This window comes from Pithys albifrons, chromosome 2 (genome assembly GCF_047495875.1).
Source record: "Pithys albifrons albifrons isolate INPA30051 chromosome 2, PitAlb_v1, whole genome shotgun sequence".
NCBI classification, from domain to species: Eukaryota; Metazoa; Chordata; class Aves; order Passeriformes; family Thamnophilidae; genus Pithys; species Pithys albifrons.
Window position 1 is genome coordinate 12308407 of NC_092459.1, and position 23173 is coordinate 12331579.

The 23173-nt window shown below is 38.1% G+C and overlaps 1 protein-coding gene across 2 annotated transcripts in view; it reads left to right on the forward strand.

The window, feature by feature from the left end:
- Nucleotides 1–23173, forward strand: part of ROCK2 (Rho associated coiled-coil containing protein kinase 2) — a 101052-nt gene that overhangs the window by 53453 nt on the left and 24426 nt on the right. Inside the window, exons 4-11 of one of the 2 annotated variants that reach the window (XM_071548339.1) lie at nucleotides 5184–5321; nucleotides 8275–8535; nucleotides 14148–14292; nucleotides 16651–16789; nucleotides 18462–18553; nucleotides 19350–19509; nucleotides 20081–20144; nucleotides 20307–20318. In XM_071548339.1, coding sequence (XP_071404440.1) covers nucleotides 5184–5321; nucleotides 8275–8535; nucleotides 14148–14292; nucleotides 16651–16789; nucleotides 18462–18553; nucleotides 19350–19509; nucleotides 20081–20144; nucleotides 20307–20318 — 1011 coding nt within the window. The remainder of the gene's footprint in view (nucleotides 1–5183; nucleotides 5322–8274; nucleotides 8536–14147; nucleotides 14293–16650; nucleotides 16790–18461; nucleotides 18554–19349; nucleotides 19510–20080; nucleotides 20145–20306; nucleotides 20319–23173) is intronic. The other variant, XM_071548338.1, reaches the window with a different exon arrangement.

Here is a 23173-nt window from a genome sequence, read left to right on the forward strand (position 1 = left end):
TACAAAGATGTGTTGGAGTTTTGTTGAGGAATGTGGCAAGACCTAAGCTGTGAAGTGCCTGTAGAAGGTACATATATATCATCCATTTATAAAATTCTTTGGTTTTTCCATAATAGTATTGGTGAAATTCATTGGAACTGGGGAATAAAACCTAAAACTATTCTAGAACTGTGACTAGTCTAAAACTGTGTGCTTGACTGATGAGTAATTTTCAAATTTAGATGTGATTAATGTGACAGATAGCAACATTTAATCAGCAATTTTTATTCATTTATGTCATTTTTGAGGCACTTTTGTCCAAGTCTGGCAACATGAGACTGTAGCACCCTCTTCCCTCTTTCTATCAGGGTCATTTGCGCTTTGTTTTTATCTAGAAAAATATATGAAGTATGGAGTGTAGTATTTAAAAAAATCCCCATTTTCTAACCAGACTTTTAAGAATTAATATGTGTCTTTATATGGTTTTATATTCTCGGTGGTAAGACATTAAAACCAAAATCTCCAGCAGAACCTTACTTGTGTGTGAAAGGGCTGCTGCAGGGAGCTGTGTGAGAAGGTGTTCCACTGCTTGTGTTGTCACTGACAGGCACATCAAACGGTTTGTTTTAAAGTCTTCCATTAAATGTTTTTATCTTCACTTGTAGCAGCAAATAGATACTGCATATGAAGTCAGTGAAAAATCACGTAAGGAGCAGAGTTCCTCATCCATTTGTTGAGGGGGGTGAGATGAAAAAGGGAAGATCCCAGTAACAGAAGCCATACTTTTTATGGATGTGACACTCATATATTTGCTGGAAGGATCCAAGAGAATTGTACTTTTGATGTGCTTCAAAAATCAAAATACATTGTTTTCGTATGTGTATTTCTAAGAACAGAAGGGGTTTTTAAAATAATTTTAATTTCTGTATAACATACTGCTTCAAATAGAAGTTCTTGATTGGTTCTTTCAAGTATAAGTTGAAACCATAGTGTTACGCAGCCTTACAGCAGAAAGCAGTGGGCTAATAAATACAATTGCTGATCTGAACTAATATTAGCTGGTGATGTGGACAGACATACCTAGATTTTTTGCCTCACAAGGTATGATACAAGTTTAAACTATTGAGCTAAGCTATATCTATTTCTACTCCATTCAAAATGTTAACACCACTGTTGCAGCTGATGGATTTGCAGTAAGCAAAATATTTTGCAATACTTTCTGTGATCAAAATAGAAATTTGCTTCAGTGGCAAGTCAGTGCAGAAAGAACCATAAATAAAACATGATTAGATATATGAGTTAAATTAATGAATATTGTGTTAGCAGTGTGTGCTGTTCTCCATGGGTATTTGTAGCACAAATATTTATTGTATGTTTCTAATGTTTATATTAGTATGCTCATTTTTTGGCTTGTAATATTTACAGCATAAAATAGGCAGCTACGACCTCCTTAATTTAATTTTATTTTCCCCAAGTCTCTGCTTCGGTACAGCATTTTCTTGTTAAAGAAGTGGTGTGGAGGGATCAGCTTTTTGGATTCTTCCAAAAAAGAGAAGCAACTCTACTGCTGAGTCTTACAGCTAGGTTGTTTTTAAAATGCCTCACTTTTCCCCCTACCTCTTCCCTCCAAAAAATTAAAAAATTCTGTCCAGTAAAGGGAGATCAGATGACTCTGGTCTGACCGTCTGACCATCTGACTTTGGTGGAAAAACAGCTTGCAACTTCAGAAGTATTAAACTCTGTATTTGAGCTGTGGCCTCTGGTTTTGCTGGGTCTGTAGTGAAGACGACGCCTAAGAAAATAATTGCCAGCTGCCAGATCACTTCTCCTTTTATGCAGTGCCATGAATAAAAGTGACTGGTCTTTGGGCAGACAGAAAATTGAATTATGGTGTTTAACAAGTTACTTGTGGTTTATGCAGAAACAGTAATTTATGAAAGCACATCCTGAGTACCTCTTGTTTGTTTTCACTTGAGGAAAAATCCTCTTAATTTGAAATTGAAGCTTATCGTTGGTTTGTTCTCCCAGGTCTCACCATGAAGGACTGTAACATTGCAGTGATGCAGCAGACTGACCTGATCATACACTGGAAGACAAAACTAAAGCAAAGCTAATGCTTTCTTGTGTTTGGGTGCTTAAGGATGGACTGGGTAGTGTAAAGGATGGTCTTTACTGTGTGATTGCTTAGTGTTGCAAACCAGCAGTTGTCATGGCCTGGGTAAACAGGTGCTGGTTTATTTTTTTTCCATTAAGTGCTTTCTTTATCAGGTTTAGTTCCCCATCCACTGCTGATGTACAGCTCTGTAGAAAAGCAGATAAAGCAGGTCATGGTTTATTACCTGAAAATTTGTCAGGATGTGAACTTCAGTACCTTATCCATAGTCATTTCTTACGGCTCTATTAAGTGTTTAGGATACTTGTGATTCAAGCCTTAGAGTTCATTTCAAAACTCTATTCTAGGATCTTCATTTTCTTTTAAACATAAAAGAGGCAGTACCATGGCCAATACTGCATATTCGATCTGGTACCTTCAAATAGATGTGTTATTTTCTTTGCCTACAGATTGTCTTCTCGTGTGAATGCTGTAGAAATTACGTGTGTTGTGTGTCCTTGTTTATTGAAAGTCTTAAGATTGTTGAAGCAGAGTAGAGTGAAATTCTTTTTCTTAATGCATTTTCATGAGTTAAACGAGGCCATGTTACTCAGTGCTAATGGCATGAAGGGATTTTCCTACCTATTTTGAGAGTTACTGTGGTGAGCTGCAGTTTAAATTTGGCAGGCCGTTTTAACAGTTGGAAGAAATTGAAACATCATGACAGTTTAATACATGAATAATCTGCTCTATGAGCCAATATCTGTATGTACAAATATAGCTCTGGGTAAAGAGTACAGTGACTGGCAGCTACAAAGGCTGTCTCCAGGGGCCATGGTGGTGATAGAAGGAGTGATATCAGCAGTAGGTGTGCTCACCTGCCAGGTGTGCCAAGACAGTCTCTGGGTGTGCCACTAAACTAGTTACTGCTTTGATTCCTTGTTTTTGTATAGAGAAAGAACCTATCTTGATTTTTCTCAAGAAATAAGTTAGCTAGCTAATAAGCTTTGGCACATGCTGTGAATTTGGGTCCCCTCACTCCTGTTTGCTTTGCCTCTTCTGTGCATGAGCTTGTTTCAGGCTGTGCTGACTTTGGAGGATTTTTTCCCCAGAGGAGTGGAAGACAGTTGTTTTTTAAATGAAGGCAGCTACACTTCGTGCACCTGGGCAAGAGTACACAGCAGTTTTAGGAATTCATTGCAGAGCTTTATGCAAACTTTCACAGAAAACACATCTTCAATTAAGCAACATCTTCTTGAGGTTTCTGGTCTTTGTGTTTCTTCTGGGTTTGGGCAGGATTACAAGAGCTCTACTTTGTGCTGTAAGTTTGTGGTGCACCACCAAGTCTTTTTAAATAATCTCATGTGAGATTAGTAAATGGGAAGGAGTTAATTTTCAAAATCTTTTTTAGGACATCTTCACTAGCTGACTAATTGGTAATGTCTTAAAATATGGTTATACAGTTGTTAATGCGTGTAGGCAACGTGTTCTTGTGCTGGTGTTAGGCTGGAGGTTTTGTGATCCAGCCATACAGAAGGTTGTTGGTTAGTTATGCAAGATACTAATAATAATACCTTTGCACCTGTGTCTTGAAAGCAAAAAGCCCCAATTGCAAGAACAATAAGTTCTTAAATAGCTGTCTTTCTGTTCGTGTTCTCACTCTTCCAAGGTTACCCCCTCCACCTGATGCTGCTTCTTATTCCTTCAGCAGTGTTAATTTCTACAGCTCCTCTGGAGGAGGAGACTCCCAGATTTGTAGACCAAAGAGGTGCCTCTCCGGAGCTTTGCACTGCAGACATAGCACTGGAAACATTTACAGCTCTTCAGAAAAAGCCTCTTAAACATTTTTTTCAAGTAGCATAATTAAACTAACGCGAAGCTCAGAGATTGGGAGATCTGCTTTATTTTACTAAATGTGAGGTTTTTAAATGCACCAGAAAATCCTAACTTCTATTTCTGGTGCATTTCACAGACTTCACAAATCAATTTCAGAAGTCAGTTCACTGATTTTTTTTATTTCAACAGGAAGAAAGTAGGCAAAAATTAAGGTGCAGTTAATTTATTTTTCTGCTGACTCAGACATTTTACAGCTGAGTACTTCTTACACTGATTTCTGTAAGGAACACTCCAGAATGTTAAAAACCTGGTCCCTTAGGAGTTGTTTAATAAAGTAGCATAAATCTCACATTGTTTGATGAGCAGAGTAATGACTGCAGGATTTGGTTTCATGTCTGCATTTAGACAAAGTTTTCCAAAATATTTTCAAGTTTTGTCATAAAAGTTTTAATTCCAGTTTTCCAACGTTTATGTTACTATTTTTGCACCATTTAAAATGAATTTAAGAACTATTTAGGAAAATAAATTGGAGCAATCTTTTTTGTGGTACAAAATAAAAATTGACAGAGGCTGAAGGAGACTACTTGCAGAATTTCTAGCATGCATAAATTCAATGACTAGATGGTGTTCAGAAAAAGTAAATGCAAGCAGAGTTGGACTTTATTTCTCCCTACACAATGGAACTTTTGATGGGGGAATAGCATTTCCTTTTTCGTCTGCAAATAGAATAATTTCATCTTTTCAGTGTTCTATGTTGTGTGAAGGTTCCTACTTCAAACAGAAAATGTTAAGAGAACTCCAGTTCTTTAGAGAAAGGTGGTACTTTTCTCATTCTGAGTTTTGGGTTGGGTTGTTTTGGTTTTTTGTTGGGTTTTTTTTTGGTTGTCATATGGTTGTGTTGGTGCACCTTCAAAGAAACAGGCCCCTCCTAAGAGCTCCTGCAGCCCCAGGCAGGTCCTGCCCGTGGTGCCGTAGCTGCTCTGCTGGGGTTGCTGTGGCAGCTGCAGCCGCTGTCCAGGCTCTGGCATATCTTCCTTCACTTGGCATCCTTCTTGTTCCATCCCTGCTATGGTGGTTTTTTTGATTAGCTGTTTAGCTTTGCTTTCCAGGTTTGGAAGTTCTCAAATCCTTACTGTATAGAAAATGGGGTGCACGAAGACCTGGAGACATCTCATGCCAAAGGCAGTTTGTACACAGCAGAAATACACTGTGCTGGTGTTCAGGTTTTTATCAAGGCATTTAAAAAAAGTTGATTCTCTTCTTTCTCAACTAACAGGTTCGCCATAAAATGACACAGAAAGTTTATGCAATGAAGCTACTTAGTAAATTTGAAATGATCAAGAGATCAGATTCAGCCTTTTTCTGGGAAGAAAGAGATATCATGGCCTTCGCCAACAGTCCGTGGGTGGTTCAGGTAAGGAAGATATGTAAGAGTAAAATAATAATAGTAACAACAGCAGTAATAATGTTGATGCAATAAATAATTCCCTGTCTTGATCTGGTTTTGAATTTACACCTAAATTCAATTCACAGCCTAGGTTCAGATTTTTGCTTTTTAAAAAATATTTTTTTACAGCAATGTCACTGAGTTTTGAGTATTTGGCTGTGTAAGAAAGTAGGTTAATTTACATTTTAGTCACTACAAATGCATTATAAAACAGAACTAAACAGATTTTTGAAATACCTATGTAATTATTTGGAATAATAGGAAAGCTAGTTTTCCAACTAAGAAAACTTCTGTAGAGAAATGTAGAAACAAATGTCAGTATTGTTTCCAGCCTTTCCTCCTGCTAAGTCAGTTGATCACAGGCAATTAGTATCAAAAGTGATTTGAATAGTCACTGTCTTTTCAGCAGCAATTTGGTTTACGGGCGAGTGTGAACCCCCCTGCTCTCCTGCTAGACTGAAGGTTGTGGGAGTGGTTTGCCTAAAGCTGCTGTTCAGTGGTCAGGTAGAGCTTCTCAGCTTGGAAGTAACATCCAAGTCATGGAGAGAGAGTGGGGCTTGGGGTGTCTGGAGCACAGCTACTGTCTCATGACGTGTGGCATCATGATGTTGTCATGTGAATTATGCCTTTGGGAGGAACCAGTACTGGATGTTGCCATTTGTCATAACTGGTAAATTACACCAGTTAATAAAAGAGTAGTGGAAATGTGCTTGGAGAAACTGTTACACTTAATTTTGTTAAATAATTAATACACTTAAATGCTCTCATGTATATTGCCTTGCTTCTGTATATTTAATAAGACTGAACTTAAGCTTTCCATCTATTCTTCATGACTTTACCTCATGTGTGAAAGAAATGTTTTACAAGGTTTTTTACTTACAAGTGTTGTTCTTTGAGCATCTTCTATGCTCTTGCCCATATTCAGCAGTAACAGTTAAAACCAAATAGATGATTTTTTAAATCTATTTCTTCATTGTAGTAACAGTAGTTGTCAGGAATTATTTTTATTTTTCACATGCAGTTGAAAGGAACAAGAAATGGATGACATGTATTTTCAAAGGAAAGTGTCACAAGCAGATATAAATGTATGTCTGTATTTGTAAATAGCAAATGAACAAAGGTGTAGTTGGAATTGTGCCTAGTATGATAAAGTGTATTAATGTGACATATTTAGGTAATGTGGTCCACTGGGGTAGGGCATTGAGCTGATTTGAAGAAAATGTAGCTCCTATTCAGAGCTAGAAACTGGTACAGGTCACACTGCTGCTCTGTCTTGCAAACATGTGAAAACCAAATGAGACCAAAGGCCTAGATAATTTTTTTAATGACATCCCCTGAGGGCAATAATGTAAGTGGTGTGTGAAAGCATAGTGCTGTTATTTATTGTGTAATATTAGTATCTTTACATGTGAGAATGCAGGGGTTATTTTGGCTTTTGACTTAGACTTTTATGACCAAATGCATTATCTTGCTATATAATGCATATATTACCCATTTGTGAAAACAAATACAGTGCAATATATATATATATTAAAATATATGTTTCTAATCTTGATCTTCTCTCACTAATTGCATAATGATTTTAATCTAAAAGTCAAATCTCCATTTTAACATACGTGCCTTTCATAGTTCCTCATCCTTCACAGATTCCCCAAGTTTGACTTCCTTCTTTCCAGTCATCCTGTTCTCCAATACCCTTTAAATTTGGTGTGTAACTTAAAAGATTTGAATTAGATTTTAAGGTAAAAGAAACAAGTGTTCCCTGAGAAATAAGGTGAGAGTTTCAGAGGCTTTTTCACACCAGCCACTGAACATTTGATAGTAATGCTTTTTGATGGCTTGGGCTATTCTCAGACCTGGTGATTGCTGGGTGAGATCTCTAAAACTGCAGCACTTTAGGTCTTAAATACACTCTAAAGAGACTGAACTGCCTTTCACTATCATGCCAGGAGGAAACGTGCTGACTCCAACCTATACCAGATCAGTATTTTATTGTTAAGGATAATTTCTTTGTATAGTGTTGTGGTTGTTGCCAGTAACATTTTGTTTTTCTTTCTTATTTTGATATATGTTGATTAAGGGCAAAATTGATAATGGAAATGTATAGAGATAAGGAGTTTATAATACAGAGAATGTAAGGGCGGTCCCGTGGTGTAATGGTGAGCACTCCGGACTCTGATCACAAGGTCGTGAGTTTGAGTCTCAGTGGAGACCGTACCCGGCAGTTCAATGCCTCCCTGCCGTCCGATCTCGGATGCTCAGCAGGGTCAGCCCCGGTTAGTACCGGGGGTGCTGTGACAGTCCTGAGGACTTCACTGTCACCGTCCAAGCTCGCTTAGCTGTGGCAGATGGACCTTGGGACTTAAATGGTGGGGCCAGTTCTGCGCACGCTGAGCCTCACCTAAAAAATCCACTGTGCAGGCTGGAAGGGCACACCCACATGGGGAGAGCCCTTCCCAAATCTTCGTTCACGAAGTTGGGCCATACGTACATGTATACATACAATACAGAGAATTTAGGAACAGTCTAAGTTGCTGCTCACTGTTGAGCTATTTGCAAATCAGTACATGATGCTCCCTTTCTCAAATTTGATAGTTGGCATTTTGACTCAGTGATACTTTTTAATGCCAAGAAACATGGAGATATGTATGTGTGTATATGTACATATACAAGCTGATATTTTTTAAATAATCAGGAAATCTTTTTCACTTTCTAAAAAATGAAAATGAGGGGGTTCTGAAGTTCAGTAAATTTCAAGCTGCTCTCATAATTAATAGAAAATGTAGGTTGTCTGAATATAAAAAGTAAACAAAGGAAACATTTTCTCAGGTTTAATGAAATTTCAAGAAATAGGGCTTTATTCTTTTTCCTACCTGCCTCTGCAAAGTAATTGCGTTTTTTTTCTTCTTTAATGTTGCAGCTATTTTGTGCCTTTCAAGATGACAAGTACTTGTACATGGTAATGGAATACATGCCAGGTGGAGATCTTGTAAACCTTATGAGCAATTACGATGTGCCTGAGAAATGGGCCAAGTTCTACACAGCCGAAGTTGTTCTTGCTCTTGACGCAATTCACTCCATGGGCTTGATACACAGAGATGTGAAGCCTGACAATATGCTCTTAGATAAACATGGGCATCTGAAGCTGGCAGATTTTGGCACTTGCATGAAAATGGATGAAGTAAGTGTGCAACTGAATAACTTATATAACGGTAATTCTAAGGTTATTTTCTTATTTTCTCAAAGGAATATTTGTCAAACAGTCTACCTTGTTAGAATGCTGTTTCTTGCTTCCTGGTTTTAAATATGAGTGCTTTAAATAGTGTAACTTTTTCTGTAATAAATGGTTCTGTGGCACAGAAGGAGGATGTAAACTTTTTGTTGTTTCTGAAGGTGTGTGTGTTTATGAATTACTGAGGTTAATTTTTTTGCCAAATTTCTGAAAAGCTTACGAGATAACTCATAGTTTTAACATTAATCACCTTGGAACAGTTCATAAGCTGACATTTTTCTGTAAAAGAAATTATTTTTTTATAGGCAAGATAGAGTCTGTGTGGTTTTTTTTCTGTGTCTGATTGCTCTTAGAGCATCCTCTAGTGGTCATTCAAATGAGGTTGCAGAATGCAGCAGTGATATGTGATATATTCATCAAAATTTATTAGCTGTTTGTCAAGATGTAGTGCATTTTAATTGTCCAGATTTACCATGTACAGTCAAATACAGTTTTCTAATGAGATTGTATAAGAATATTTTTAACATGATGTAATACTTTATATTATCAAAGGGGAGACTTAAAGCTACCTTTTGTAGTTTGCACTCTTAAAATCTTCCCTGACAAACAATGTTATGCTGTAAATTACAGAATATATTCTTCCTGTGAAAAATTATAGCAGATTCTAAAAAAAAACCCATGTATGAATGTGTGTTATGATTTGCCTGCCCTTTTAAAGGTGTCTGTATTAATATTGTCAAGGGTTATCCTTTTAAGCTTACTTGCTTTGATGTCTTATTTTTTTGTGTATTGTTTAGGTTGTGCTTTATATAATCTCCGCAGTTACTTAATTTGCATTGGCATCTGCATCATTAAGTTAATGTCTTTTCAGCTGTATCTGGAAGTACTGTCTCTGGTTAGGTTGGTTTTTTTCACATGACAATATATTAACTTCATGGTACAACTGCAGGTGTTCACTGAAATTCAGTCCCTTCAGTTTTGCTGATATTGTAATAACTGTTGTTACTCTGAAGGCAGAGAGAATGATTACCTCCACTTTGATGATTTACTTGCCTAGATTCTAGGGGTCAGCATTTACTTCAGTTGAAAAAATCAAAAGTAATACTTGGTCTCTTAATTCAGTCCTTAAAACAAATAATCTGTTTTGAGTCAATAGACCACAGGTCTGAAGGTAATCTGTTACTGTCTGAAGAGATGATTATAAAGCAGCAGGAAGTTTATAATATAAATTTACAATGAAAGGGTGAACCCCTGTGCTATTTCAGAGAACCCAGAAATGGTGGATGTAGGCCTTTTTTCTTTTTTTTTTTTTTTGCTGCTGTTGTTAAAAACATGAAATACTAAAATGTGGATGATGATACTGTAAATATGAGAAATACATGCATTTTTCTCATAAAGAGTCACAGTGAGCTTCAGCTTGGACTGGGCATCATCAGTGGACCAGTGATATCCTAAAGAAGTTAATTTTTTAACAGATTACATTTTAAGTTCTTCGTGTTTCTCAGACTCAGTGGAATGGCAAAAATTTTTAATACAGGAAGCTTTAGAAGTTGAGAGGTTCTGGACTGTCTCCAAATCTCATGCTACTTCTTACAAAACATGAACACATCCCAGCTGTGTAAATACAATACTGGTGTTGGCAGGCCAATTTCTAGAAAATATATGCTTGCCCAGTACTTTTTTATTTTTTTCAAAGCTGGATTTCTCACAGCAGTTGTGTACATCAGCATCTTCCATATGCTTTTGATAGCCCAGGAAAAATCTGCTGCAATTGGGTTAGAGATTTTTCTGTCCTTTGCTGTGGAACTGAAAGCACAGTGTTCACTTAAGTCTCCCAGGCCAGACCTGACACTTGCAGCAGAATTCCTCCTTATCACTATGTGTAAAGAGTTGCTGCTAAATGTTTTAGTAATTATTTCCAGTATGAAAGGAACTCAGTTGTGATGATTTGGGGGTTTGAGATGATGGGCAGTTTTTGTCTGTTTTGTTGGGTTTTGTTGTTTTTTGGTTTGTTTTTTTTTAATTTGTTGCCTTTTTAAAAATCTGCAACTAGGTGAGTATTTCTATTATTGAATAAAAAATGGAGTTGCCTCAGGGGTTTAGTAGAAATTGTGGTTCTCTTTGATATTTAGGTATGATAAGGTAGATCAGAAAAGGTTCCACCAGGTGTCCAATCTTTAAGTTTTCTGTAAGAAACTCGGCAGGAGTTGCCTTAGGTAGTTACCGTAGGGCCAGGAGCAAGCAGTGCTGCCAGGCTCGGTACCCAGTGCTGTCCTGTGCTAACAGAGCTGTCAGAAGAGCACAGGTTTAGAGGTAACCTGTTGAAAACACACGTCACCAAGAGAAGGGATGTTTACCGCTTGGGATTATTGCCTCAGCTCAGGCAGTTCAGCTGAAAGAAGCAGCGTGTTCCTGTTTTTAGAACTCAACTTCTTTCTCATTGAAGCTTGTCCAGGACTCTACTGGATCCTTCTTGCTTCAGTCCATTGTCTGCAACCCACTGCACAAACCTGTGTGCAGTGTTAACACCTAATATGTGCTATCCTACTGTTTCCACACAAGCACTCTCCAGCTCTTGTTTACTGGAAGGAACTTGATGAGGAAGTGAGAGCTTGATTGTCAGACTTGGTTCAATACAGAAAGTCCTTCAGATCTGATGGAGATCATCCTGAAGATGAAACCTGAATTGCTTTGTCTTCAGCAATAAAATAGTGCTGAATAATGCTAGGAAGCCCTGCAGCCTCACTGCCAAGTTGTCATGGGCTGTGAGAACATGCTGTGTCTCCTGGACAGCCTGTTTTCTAAAATTTTGCACTGTACATCTCTCACAGAGCTGAAGGAGATGAGTTCCAAGATCTACCTTTATATTTTGAGGTGATGAAGAAAGTTTCAAGTAAACACTGGCCTGAGACTCTGAGCAGGTAGCTTTGTATGAGAACTGTTACAGTAAGTGTGCTATTTAGGCATAAAAAGAGACGCCTAGTATTGGAAACACAAGAGTAACATGTTGTCTAGAGAAAACAGCATCCTTTAGGTCTCTTCAAAACGTAGGGACTGCCAAGGTGACATGTACTGCACAGAGAGGACGGCCCTGTTTACTTGCCTTGGATGCCAGAGATCATGCAAGTGAGTCTGATGGTGGTATTAAAGGTCTCCAGTACTTAAAAATGCATACAAAGCAACTCTCAAGTTCTTTGAAAGAATGAGTGTGCAAATGAGAACAACAGAAGTTTGGGAATAGTATAATCAGGTTATAATGGTCCAGCCTCCACGAGGACATGGTAGAATCCCTATTGCTGGAGGTTTTCTTGATGCAGTTGGTTAAGATGCTAAATGATCTTATATAGGCTCATTTTCCCACGACAGGTTGGGTCAGATGAGCTTTTGAGGTCCCTTCCAAGCCAGGCTGTTCTATGATGTGTGAGTGCCTGTTTAGATCAGTTTCTGAGACAGAAGGTAGAGAGTTTTATGGGGAGTAGGTACAACCAGCTTCTCATACTTCAGAGAGGTATGGTCTATTGAAAACTGGTGTTAGCATTCAGGGCCCTTTTTACTGGAAAAATATTTTTGTTTTACTATTCAGTTCTTTGGTATCTTGCCTGAAAACATAAGATGTTATTACATGAAGTTCTTTAGCATCTGTAATGTCATTGGAAAGAACTTTCCTTGTTGCTCCATACCAACCACCAGAGCTGGGTAGGTCTGGCTTCTTTTAGCACAGTCTTTGCTTTATTTACTTATGACTTCATAAAATATCAACATGTGTAACATATTAAAAAGTGTTCATATTAATTATAGAGAGATGGCAAGTGGGGTATTATTAAGTGCTTGCTATGTGTGGAGGTGATGAGGCTGTGACTGAAGCTGCAGTCTTCAGAGAAATCTTTCAGAACTGTTTTGTTTACTTCATTTTTAGAGAATCTCCTTACCCAGGGCAGGAGTCGGGTGGCTTCAACCACTCTGGGCTTGGTTGTAATTTTGGGTTTGGTTAAGGCAGAGATAGACACACACAAATGTTGGAGGCCTCATTAAGACGCCACAGTCCTTCTAGATGGGCAGAATCCCATAACCCTAGAGAAATTCCTCCTGTGCTCACAGCAGAGTGGCTTAAGTGTCAGAGAAGACATACTCAAGTAGTGATTCCTGCCATGTGCCAGATCCATTTTTGAATGCTCTCAGCTTTAGATTTTTGGAGCCTTTGGGCTTTAGTTTATTTCCCAGTGTTAAAATATGTTTGTCTATATTTTTCTTGGACCAGTGAATGCATTAGGTCTTCTGACAAGAGTTAACTTAATTTTATTATCCCAGGATGAATAATTTAGGTGCTATCTCATCCATAGTATAGAAGGCAAAAGTTAACCTGCTCTTCATTCTGCAACTGAGAAATTGAAACTTCTTTAGGATTCAGCTTTATCATGGAGTCATAGAAGATGATGGTCATTTGCTAGGAGGACGTTTGAAGTAGGTCTCCACAGTATTTAGTCATCCCTTTAGTTTTTGCCTGTAGGTTCATGACTTTCTGGATTCTGGTTTGGTACAGAAATAAAAGCTTTTGGCAGTTCATATTGAGTATGAAAAGGAATGTTGTAATATGGTGTGTAAGTTTTACACCTCAGTACAATTCCCCAAGCAAAATGTTTCTCTTATTATCTGTAAGTATGTATTTTGACTTTAGTTATTGCTAATAATATTCTGTATTAATATTCATATTTAATGCATATTGCTATTCATGCTGATGACAAAATGTGTGAAGAACTTTGCTAGATGACAGATCATATTTCAGATTGAGAAACAGAATAAAAGATGAGTATATTTTTGGTACCTCTCTAACTTCATCCAGGATTTAATTTCATTCATCCATCTGGTCTCTCAGGAGGTGAATGCAGTGAATTTGACTAAAGGAAACAGCTTAAAACTGCACCAGAATGCTGGCAGATCTGGTTGATGCTTTTGCGTCACTTAGCCCTGCATTTTTAGTGTCTCAGCATGAAGCAAAGGGGATGAAAAATCCTTCCATTAATACAACTGTGGAAAAATGTTAATAAAAAATTGTTAGGAAAAAGCTTTCCTAGTCTTTAAAAATAGCTTTTCCTTTTATTCTTCTTCCTACCTTTAATTAAAAAATAAGATGTAATTATAAAAAATTTACCTATAGCTTGATTTACAGTCTGAATTAGTCAAATTTGTTATGTATGTGCTATTATGTAGGGCTTAGAATTTGTGACTTGTCAAAATTATGCTAAAGTTTGTCCCTGAGTTTAATGAGATAAGAAGCAGTCTGATATGGTGGGTAGCTTCATATTGAAACCAATGATAAATTATAAAATTGGTCAATTTTGGAAATATGTAGTCAACAGAAATCACGGTGAATTAGGCAGGGGTGAGCTCGTTACCAGAAATTGTAATTTCAGGCCAGAAAAAAGTACTCTTTCAAACACACTCTTCAAACCAATTATTTTTAGGCTGTATTTTTTATGGTTTTCTGCTCTACTAACAGAAGAATTGTTCAAAGACTCAGAAGTATTTTGACCTGAGCTGTTTGTGTTCTTGCTGTTGCACAGACCGGAATGGTGCGCTGCGACACAGCTGTGGGAACCCCCGACTACATATCGCCCGAAGTGTTGAAATCTCAGGGGGGTGATGGTTATTATGGACGGGAATGTGACTGGTGGTCTGTAGGGGTGTTCCTCTTTGAGATGTTAGTTGGTAAGTAGTGATTTCTTCTGCTAATGAGATTATCGTGGAGTCCTTGCTGTGCCTTCAGCTGTGCTGCATTGCTTGGGGGCTGGTCATACCTCACTAACAGCTTGTGACTTTTGGCTGATGCTGTGGGTTCATTTCTGTTGTCTTTGCTCTCTGTCACTCGGACGGTGTGACAGCTGTTTGCGTGCTTGCTCAGTGATTAGTTCCTGACTCGGTTCAGCTTAAAACTAATTCTTAGAGTAGTTTTAACTGGGGTCAGCTACCTCACCAACTCGAGAACGTTTGTGCCACCTCAGGCAGTGTGCTTTCAGGGACACAGAGTGTGAAAGGAGTGGAAAGGGCAGGACTGCCCTTTTCTCTTCTTCTCTTCTTTTTTTCCATAGCATGTCAGTGTCTTCTGTTAGGTCAAAATATGGAAGTATGGCTTGATTTTTTCTTTCATGCTTGAGTCAGGATTTTCCAGTAAAATACACTGGACTGCTGTGGCAACGAACATAGAATATAATCTGTTAAGGAGATGAGTCATCTGCATCTTAAAATACAGTGAGGATCAGTATTATAGTCTGATAGCAAAATACTGATTATAGAAGGATGGAATTGAGCATATAATTATAAAAAGTCCAAATCAGCATGTTCTGGTAATATTGCAGATTTGACGTTTCTGGTATCCTGAGCCAGAAGAGACATTTGGACATAGAATGCTATTACAATTTCTATGTCTTTCAAAATTAAAGCATTTTGGCTTTTTAAAAGTGTGGGTTATAATTAATTAATTAATTAATTAATTGTCTGTCACAATTTTAGCAATAAATAAAATTATTCAGTTATTAAAATATTAGACGTAGCTGTCCAGAATGTTTTGTCAGAGCCTTTTTTTTCCCCTTTTGTAGGAGGGAAATATTACTTAATTTTTCCATATCCCACACATTGGTAAAAAAATAGCTATTCTTGTCTGTGCTCACATATCAGACACTACCTATGTTCTTCTAAAACATTGCACTCCAAAGAACTCACAGAAAGTGTTCCATTGTTCTGGTTTTAGTAAAGCCACAGTACTAATGCAAATTTTATTGTGCTCCAAACTAAAAAGTGAAATGTCGGTCACAATCCTGACAATTGTTTAGTGACTTTAGATAGTTTCGAGCTGTGGCCAAAATCAAAGCTATTTCTGAGGCACAAGAAAATTGAGAACAAGAAGGCTGTGAAAGAAGGAGACAGCAAGTATCAGTGATCCCTCCCTGCAGTGCACTGATAAGGCACCTTAATTGACACTCCACAAGTTTAGTTCAAGCTGCTGTGTACTGATTCCTTATTTTGTTATAAAATGACAGAATAGGATTGTTGCATTTATATTCTTTTGAAAGCAGAACAGTTTTTGCCTGTTGGTCTGTTTGTACAATTTTCATGTGCCCAGCTTTTGAAATGCTGTTTGTTGTTGGAAGTCTGCGGCCAGCAAGGCTGTCCTGCCAGGTGATCCCTGTGCAAGCAGCACCCCAGGATGGAGGAAACAGCCCAGCTCACGCTATTGTTCACCTTCTCTGTTAAAACTGTGGGTTAGTTTGGAGAAAGGATTTCAGTGAAAGTTGCAGGTTCTTGGTTGCAGACCCAAACAATTTGTATGTTCAGAATGTTGCCCCTTAATTTGAGTGTCAGTTGCCTTCATTGCTGCTGATGCTTTTCACTTGTCCCGATTTTAACTTTCTTAAGTCTGGTTCTTTGTAAATATCTGTAAAGCCTGTGCTGCAAACCACTGGGTGAGAAAGGTCTATGATTTTAAAAGCCACCTGTTCTGTTAATATGGGCACTCAGGCTAATGTAATTTGTCAGTCAACTTATTAATATGGCTTTTACAGTGCAGTTACACACTGGGAATGGTCCTGCTCAGAGCTGACTTGCCTTAGGCAGGGTAGACCTGTGTGCTTCTGAAGCAATCTCCAGAGGGCTGCTTTGGTGGATTCTTTCCAATAAATGTGCATTAGCAAATCTTTAGTGAGTTTTGGTCCATTTTACCGTGGAGTGTTTAAAGATCAGGATTTATGCGGGTGTCACTATCATGCAAATTAGAAAACACAGTGAGAGTCTTCAGGTAGAACACAACATGTAATTCAATGGGCAAAATTCTGGTACTGATAGACAGGATAGAAAATGGTGTCGTTTCTAATACAGATGTTTTAGGAAAGGAATATTTTTAGTAATACAGATGATTTTGTACCTTGCATTCCAATTTTACTGTTTTCTTTTTTAAATAAAAGACTATTTTAGGTAAACTGCTTGTAAACTTTTCTTTATTTCTTTTCTCTTACTCAAATTACATGACTTGAACATGACTAAAAATCAGTCAATTTACTATTTTATTTTCAGGCGATACCCCTTTTTATGCAGACTCACTGGTAGGAACATACAGTAAAATTATGGATCATAAGAACTCATTACATTTCCCTGATGATGTGGAAATCTCTAAGCATGCAAAGAACCTTATCTGTGCCTTTTTAACCGATAGGTAAGTGCACTATTGTTCTGTTACTGTTTTTTGGTTTGTATGGTATTGGCTGTATTTGTTTTGGATGGCACATTGTAAAAATTAATTCCTTCCATTACTTCTCATAATCTCAGTCCAGATCTCTTCTGCAAAACCTGCCATTCTCTAGTTTTTCTTTTGGGGTGTTTTTTCCAGGTATTGTATTTTATTTCTATGAGTAGTTCTGACAGCTCTTGTTAACACAGTTTGTGCTGGACAAATCCTTCCAATTGCAGTGTGTGATACAGTTACAAACCTGTAAGGCCGAAGGTAATTTCTAAGTTCCAAGGCAGGGCCCAAATTGTTGGGTGTTACTTAGGGAAAGTGCAAGCAAGTACTTTTCTGAAAGTAACCACGAGTTTCTTTAAGTTTCTTGGAATGTGTGGTTTATCTTTTTTTTTCATTTGCGCTGTAGCATTAATTGGTAAGTATAGCTAACAAACCTGCAAGGGTATTATTTTGGCTACAGATAGATCTGGAAGTTTGCCTTTAAGCTTGTTTTTGACCTGAATACATTTCCTTTAGTTTGAGAAAGCAGAGATTATCTTTGATTTCTCTGATTGAAAAGAGCAACACTGTAGATCCATAGTTAACTCTGGATTGATGATGGCTTCTTATGCTTTCCTGTTATCACCTGAACTCGTCTGGAGCAGAGCATCCAGCTGCTATAGAGTGAGGGATTAGGAAAACAGATTGCCTTAGAATGGGTTTTGCATTTGAAGAGGGATTGTTTGCTCTACTGTAAGATCAGGGTTGCTCGGGAAGGATGTACTTTATTTAACAGTGTTTTTCACCTGTTGTAGCTGAAGCATAGAGAGAAAATAAGAGTAGAATTTACAAATGTAAATGTGGCGAGGTGTATTTCCACTCTGTGTGTCTGTCTTCCTGTTTATATTTAACACAGTACTTGAGTGATTTATTTGAAACAGATGCTTGCTTTCTGTCTGTGTGATCACTGCTGAAGCACTTAAAGAAGGACTAAGCATCGACCCTGTGATTTATTGCTTCTTTTCCATGCATTGTTTTTATGTCCTGTTCTTGTACGTAGTTTCAAGAGAGACTCTTCTGTTCAAACTAAAAGTTTCTTGTTGCTGTTAAGATTTACTTCCCTGCAAATATCAGCAAAAGACGTGTCAGGGTTAGTTGTGGGGCAGAGGATGGAATTCTTGAAATATTTATTTTAGTCCAGCTTTGAATAACTGTTCTGTGCAGTAAGTTAGACCTTCCTTCACTTGCGTCTTACGGTTTGTCATGTGGTTTGGCAGACACGGAACTTCTGCAGTTTTATTTCCCCCAAGGGTGTTGAGTTTTTGTTTCTGTTTTTAGTTTTTTTCTTAGTTTTTGCCTCAGTGCTCTCTTTCTTGCTTTACTCCCCACGTGGCATACTCCAAATTCTGGACATTTTAGCAGTTACAAGGAGAGTGCATGCTAAGATTCAGAGTACATTTTATGTAAGAAACTGCATATTAGTGGTTGGTGGTTTTTAAATTCTGTTTTCTATCTGACCATTAGTGTGGTTAACACAGACAGACAGTATTCACTGAAAGCTTTGTTGCTGCATATGAACAAGGCAGAATTTAAGTAACAACAAACCAAAACAGAAAAAGAGGAGCTGTTTTCCCTAATGTGACTTTGGCTTAATTGCTGTGTTTAGGGATGTTCGACTTGGGAGAAATGGGATAGAAGAAATAAAGCATCACCCTTTCTTCAAAAGCGATCAGTGGAACTGGGACAACATTCGGGAGAGTAAGTACATTACAAGTTCTGTTTTATTCAGTATTTGCAATAGTAGAAATGAAAATAGCTTTAGACTAAATAAGTTTTTTTAATCTATGAAGAATCTTACCCAACCTTTCATATTTATAATTTGTATTATAAAAACTTATATGAGTAAGGTTTAGCAAATACATATTTTCCCTACTGGAATTACCCTCACCTTTATCATACTTTTAATGTAGACATTTCCATTTTAAACAATAGAATTGGATGTTTCAGAATTTTAACTGAGTGCACATTAGGTTCTGTTTCTCTTTGGCTTTTTTAATTTTGGTTTAGGGTGGGTTTTTTTGTTTTGGTTTGGGTTATTTTAATATTCTTGTACTTATGACAGTAGTTTGACAGTGGTCTTGTCAATTTTACTGCTTTTCATTTAAGGTGTTGAGAACCTCATAGCTTTAGGTGAAAAAAGCAGAGTCTGTCATTTCAGCTTACCAGTTTGATTGTAACTTCTAAAGTTGTATGTTTGCCAAGGTTTCTTAAAATGCTGATTGTGCTCGAGTCCTATTCTCAAATGTGATTACCTGAGCAAATATGTCTTGTGGGTTAGATAGTCCATGCATTAAGCAATTAATACAAAAATAGATTGCTCTAGAAAAAAACTGTGCACAGTAATATTTCCAGCTCTGCTGTCTGTTTAATACGTATTTAACTACAAGTTATTTAAGGACAACTTATAACATAGCCTTTTAACATTATAGAGATACCAGTATATAGCAAGGGACCGAATCTTGGAATGAAGTTAATCTCTTCTCCCCTTTTATAGCTGCTGCTCCTGTTGTTCCTGAGCTTAGCAGTGATATAGATAGCAGTAATTTTGATGACATTGAGGATGACAAAGGAGACGTGGAAACCTTTCCAATCCCCAAAGCCTTCGTGGGAAACCAACTGCCTTTCATAGGATTTACCTACTACAGAGACAATTTGTATGTGATAGTATAATATGCATTTTAGAAAAATACCTGCATGTTTTTCTTTATATTCTGTCTTTTCACTCTAGATACATTATTTATTCCTTGCATTATATACATTTATGTTCAATTGTGAAGATAAAAAATGCAAAGGTTGCGTAAAATAATTTGCTACTATTTTGGTTATTTCAATAACTGATTTAAAACAGTATTTTTATATGCACAAAAATATACAATATCTTAAAAATCGATTAGGGTTAAAATACTGATTTGTAACTTATTTCTAAAAAGGCTTTTTGTTAGTTATTTTAGAGAAGAATGTTACACAACTTTCTAGAATTCAACTTGAATAATTAAGAGATAATTGTGCTAATGGAAACATCATAAGCTGCTGTGGATTTGGGAACATGCTGTACTTCTCTTAAGGAAAGATTCAAATCAGAAAGATGCACTAACCCTGAAATAACTTCATTCTGAGAGCAACATAGGACACATTACGATTTGAGAGAATTGATTAAAATGGCAGTTGCCAGAGTTGTTTAAAACTTGGATAAGATCTGGACGGATTTGTTTTTGTTTTTGACAGGTTGCTAAGTGACTCCTCTCAGTCTTGCAGAGAAAATGAATCTGTGCAATCCAGTAAAAATGAGGTTAGTGCCTTTTTTCTTTAGTGTTAATGTTTTGATTAACTAATTTTGTGAAGTCTGTTAAGAAAAGACAAAGCCTAAAATAAGTTTTCAAGCAGTTTATAGGGGGAAGGGAGACTTTGTCTTTTAGCGATCCTCAATAAAAATGATATTTTCTATTTACAGGACAGCAAGGAGGTAAGTATATTATTTCAATTATGAAAGGATTAAAAAAATTCCTACATAATTTTACGTGGATGTGAAATATCTTTAATGTTAATTCACCAAATTGTTATCAGTAAACCAGTTGTATTTTGAAACAGTTGTACTCAAGTCTTAAGGTTCTGTAGTATAATAAAGAGGAATGAATAAAATTTTTTCTCATTCTTTTGGCATCTAGATTTTGTTTTGAAAGCCAGTGTGTAAGGCTCTGTTTGCTACAGACAGCATCACTCCTGGAAAGGTTCCACACTTGCTTGAGTGATTCTTGATTAATTTATTCATAGTATGGAAAAGTAAATCATCACACACAGTCATAAAGGAGTGTCTAAATCATACTCCAGCTGGAGTGTATGGAGCATGTTTATCCAGCTTTTGAAGACTGACAATTGAATTTAAATTTGCATATGACAGGAAAATGCTATGGAATTTTCATATACTTGCTTCATTATGTTACTTAAACATTTGTATTATTGAAGTGTAGGTAGTAAATTGTTAACATTTCCTAAAACTTACAGTTCCTGTTCAAAGTTTACAAAGTAAGTCAAGGAAATGCATTGATTGGATAAATTTAAATGCAAATGTTTATTAGACTCCACTTCCTTCCTGCCATTGCTGAATAGATGAATAGTTTTAGAGTTTCCCTTTTGAAAAGAAATGGTACTGCTGTTTAAAATACATACTGTCACATTTGGGATACTTGCTTTATATCATGATTGTAAATGCAGATTGTAACATTTACAATGTTACATTTGACTTCTGACAACTTTTTTTATTTGTGTTTTCTCAAGCAGTTTTGATGTCCTTTTCAGTGTCTCTGTTCTGGAAATCTTCTAATTGTAACAATTACAAAGTGTTTCAGAAAACCACATTTTTACATTTCATGTCTGGGGGGGTAGAGGCAAAGGGGGTGAACTAAGAGGGGGAAGTGAGGAAAATGAATGCATGAATCCAATATTTATTATTTGTAATTTATTTAATGAACATTTGGGTACTGGACTCGTGATTTTTTAAAAAATATTCTAGTAACCAAAACTAAAATAAGGGTAATAAAAAGTGTATTTGTAAATACATTAATAGCAAAAAGAGGGGTAAGGAAAACCTCCATCCTTTATTGGTTGTGGGGTGGGGAAACAGTTACCAAGGATGAGGAAAAGGCTGTAACACCTTTGCCTCAGTTTTCAGCAATAAGACAGGGGTGTCGTTAGGACCCCCTGTGTTGGTAGACAGGGACAAGTAGCTCAATCGTCCCGCTGTAATCCCAGAGGAAGCAGGCAGTGCCCTGCTGAGCCACCTGGATCCTCACAAGTCTAGGGGACCAGATGGATCCATGCCAGGGTGCTGAGGGAACTGGTGGAAGAGCTTGCCAAGCTGTTCTCCATCATTTACCATCAGTCCTGGCTCACCGGGGAGGTCCCGGATGTCTGCAGGTTGGCCAATGGGATGCCCATCCATAAGAAGGGCCAGAAGGAGGATCCAAGAAACTACAGGCCTGTCAGCCTAATCTCAGCGTCCAACAGGGTTATGGAACAATCATCCTGAGTGCAATCCCACAGCACCTACAGGATGGCTGGCGCATTAGATCCAGCCAGCATGGATTTAGGACGGGCAGGTCCTGTCTGACTAACCTGATCTCCTTTTATGGTCAGGTAACCCGCCTGGTGGATGAGGGGAAGGCTGTGGGTGTGTCTATCTGGACTTCAGCAAAGCCTTTGACAATGTCTCCCATAACGTGCTCCTGGAAAAGCTGCAGCCCATGGCTTAGACAGGGGCACTCTGTGCTGGGCTGGATGGCCGGGTCCAGAGTATGCTGAGGCTGCATCCAGCTGGTGTCTGGTCAGTCACCAGTGGAGTCCCCAGGAGTCAGTGTTGGGCCCAGTCCTGTTTGGTATCTTTATTGATGATCCAAATGAGGGGATTGAGTCCCTCATTAGCAAATTTGCAGATGACTCTAAGTTGAGGGTGAGTGTCAATCTGCTGGAGAGTAGGAAAGCTCTGCAGAGGGACCTGGACAGGTTGGATAGATGGGCTGAATCCAATAGTATGGGGCTCAACAAGGCCAAGTGCCGGGTGTTGCACTTTGGGCACAACAGCCCCATGCAGCACTACAGGCTGGGCACAGAGTGCCTGGAGAGCAGCCAGGTGGAAAGAGACATGGGTGTTTGGATTGACAGGAAGCTGAACATGAGCCAGCAGTGTGCCCAGGTAGCCAAGAAGACCAGTGTCATCCTGGCCTGTATCAGGAAGAGTAGCCAGTAGGACCAGGGAAGTGACTCATCCTCTCTAGTTGGCACTGGTGAGGACACACCTCAAGTACTGTGTCCAGTTCTGGGCACCTCAGTTTAGGAGGGACATTGAGGTGCTGGAGTGAGTCCAGAGAAGGGCAGCGAAGGGAATGCAGGGAATGGTCTGGAGCACAAGTCCTGTGAGGAGTGGCTGAGGGAGCTGGGATTGTTTAGCTTGGAGAGGAAGGAGGCTCAGGGGAGACCTTATCACTCTCTACAACTGCCTGAAAGGGAGGTGTAGCCAGATGGGGATCACCCTTTTCTACTAGGCAACAAGCAACAGGACAAGAGGACACAGTCTTAAGCTGCGCCAGGGTAGGTTTAGGTTAGGCATCAGAAAGAATTTCTTCAGAGAAAGAGTGATTGGGCATTGGAATGGGCTGCCCAGGGAGGTGGTGGAGTCACTGTCCCTGGAGGTGATCAGGAAAGACTGGATGTGGCACTCAGTGCCGTGGTCTCGTTGACAAGGTTTTGTTAGGTCATGAGTTGGACTCGATGATCTCAGAGGTCTTTTCCAGCCTAGTTGACTCTGTGATTCTGTGAAAACAA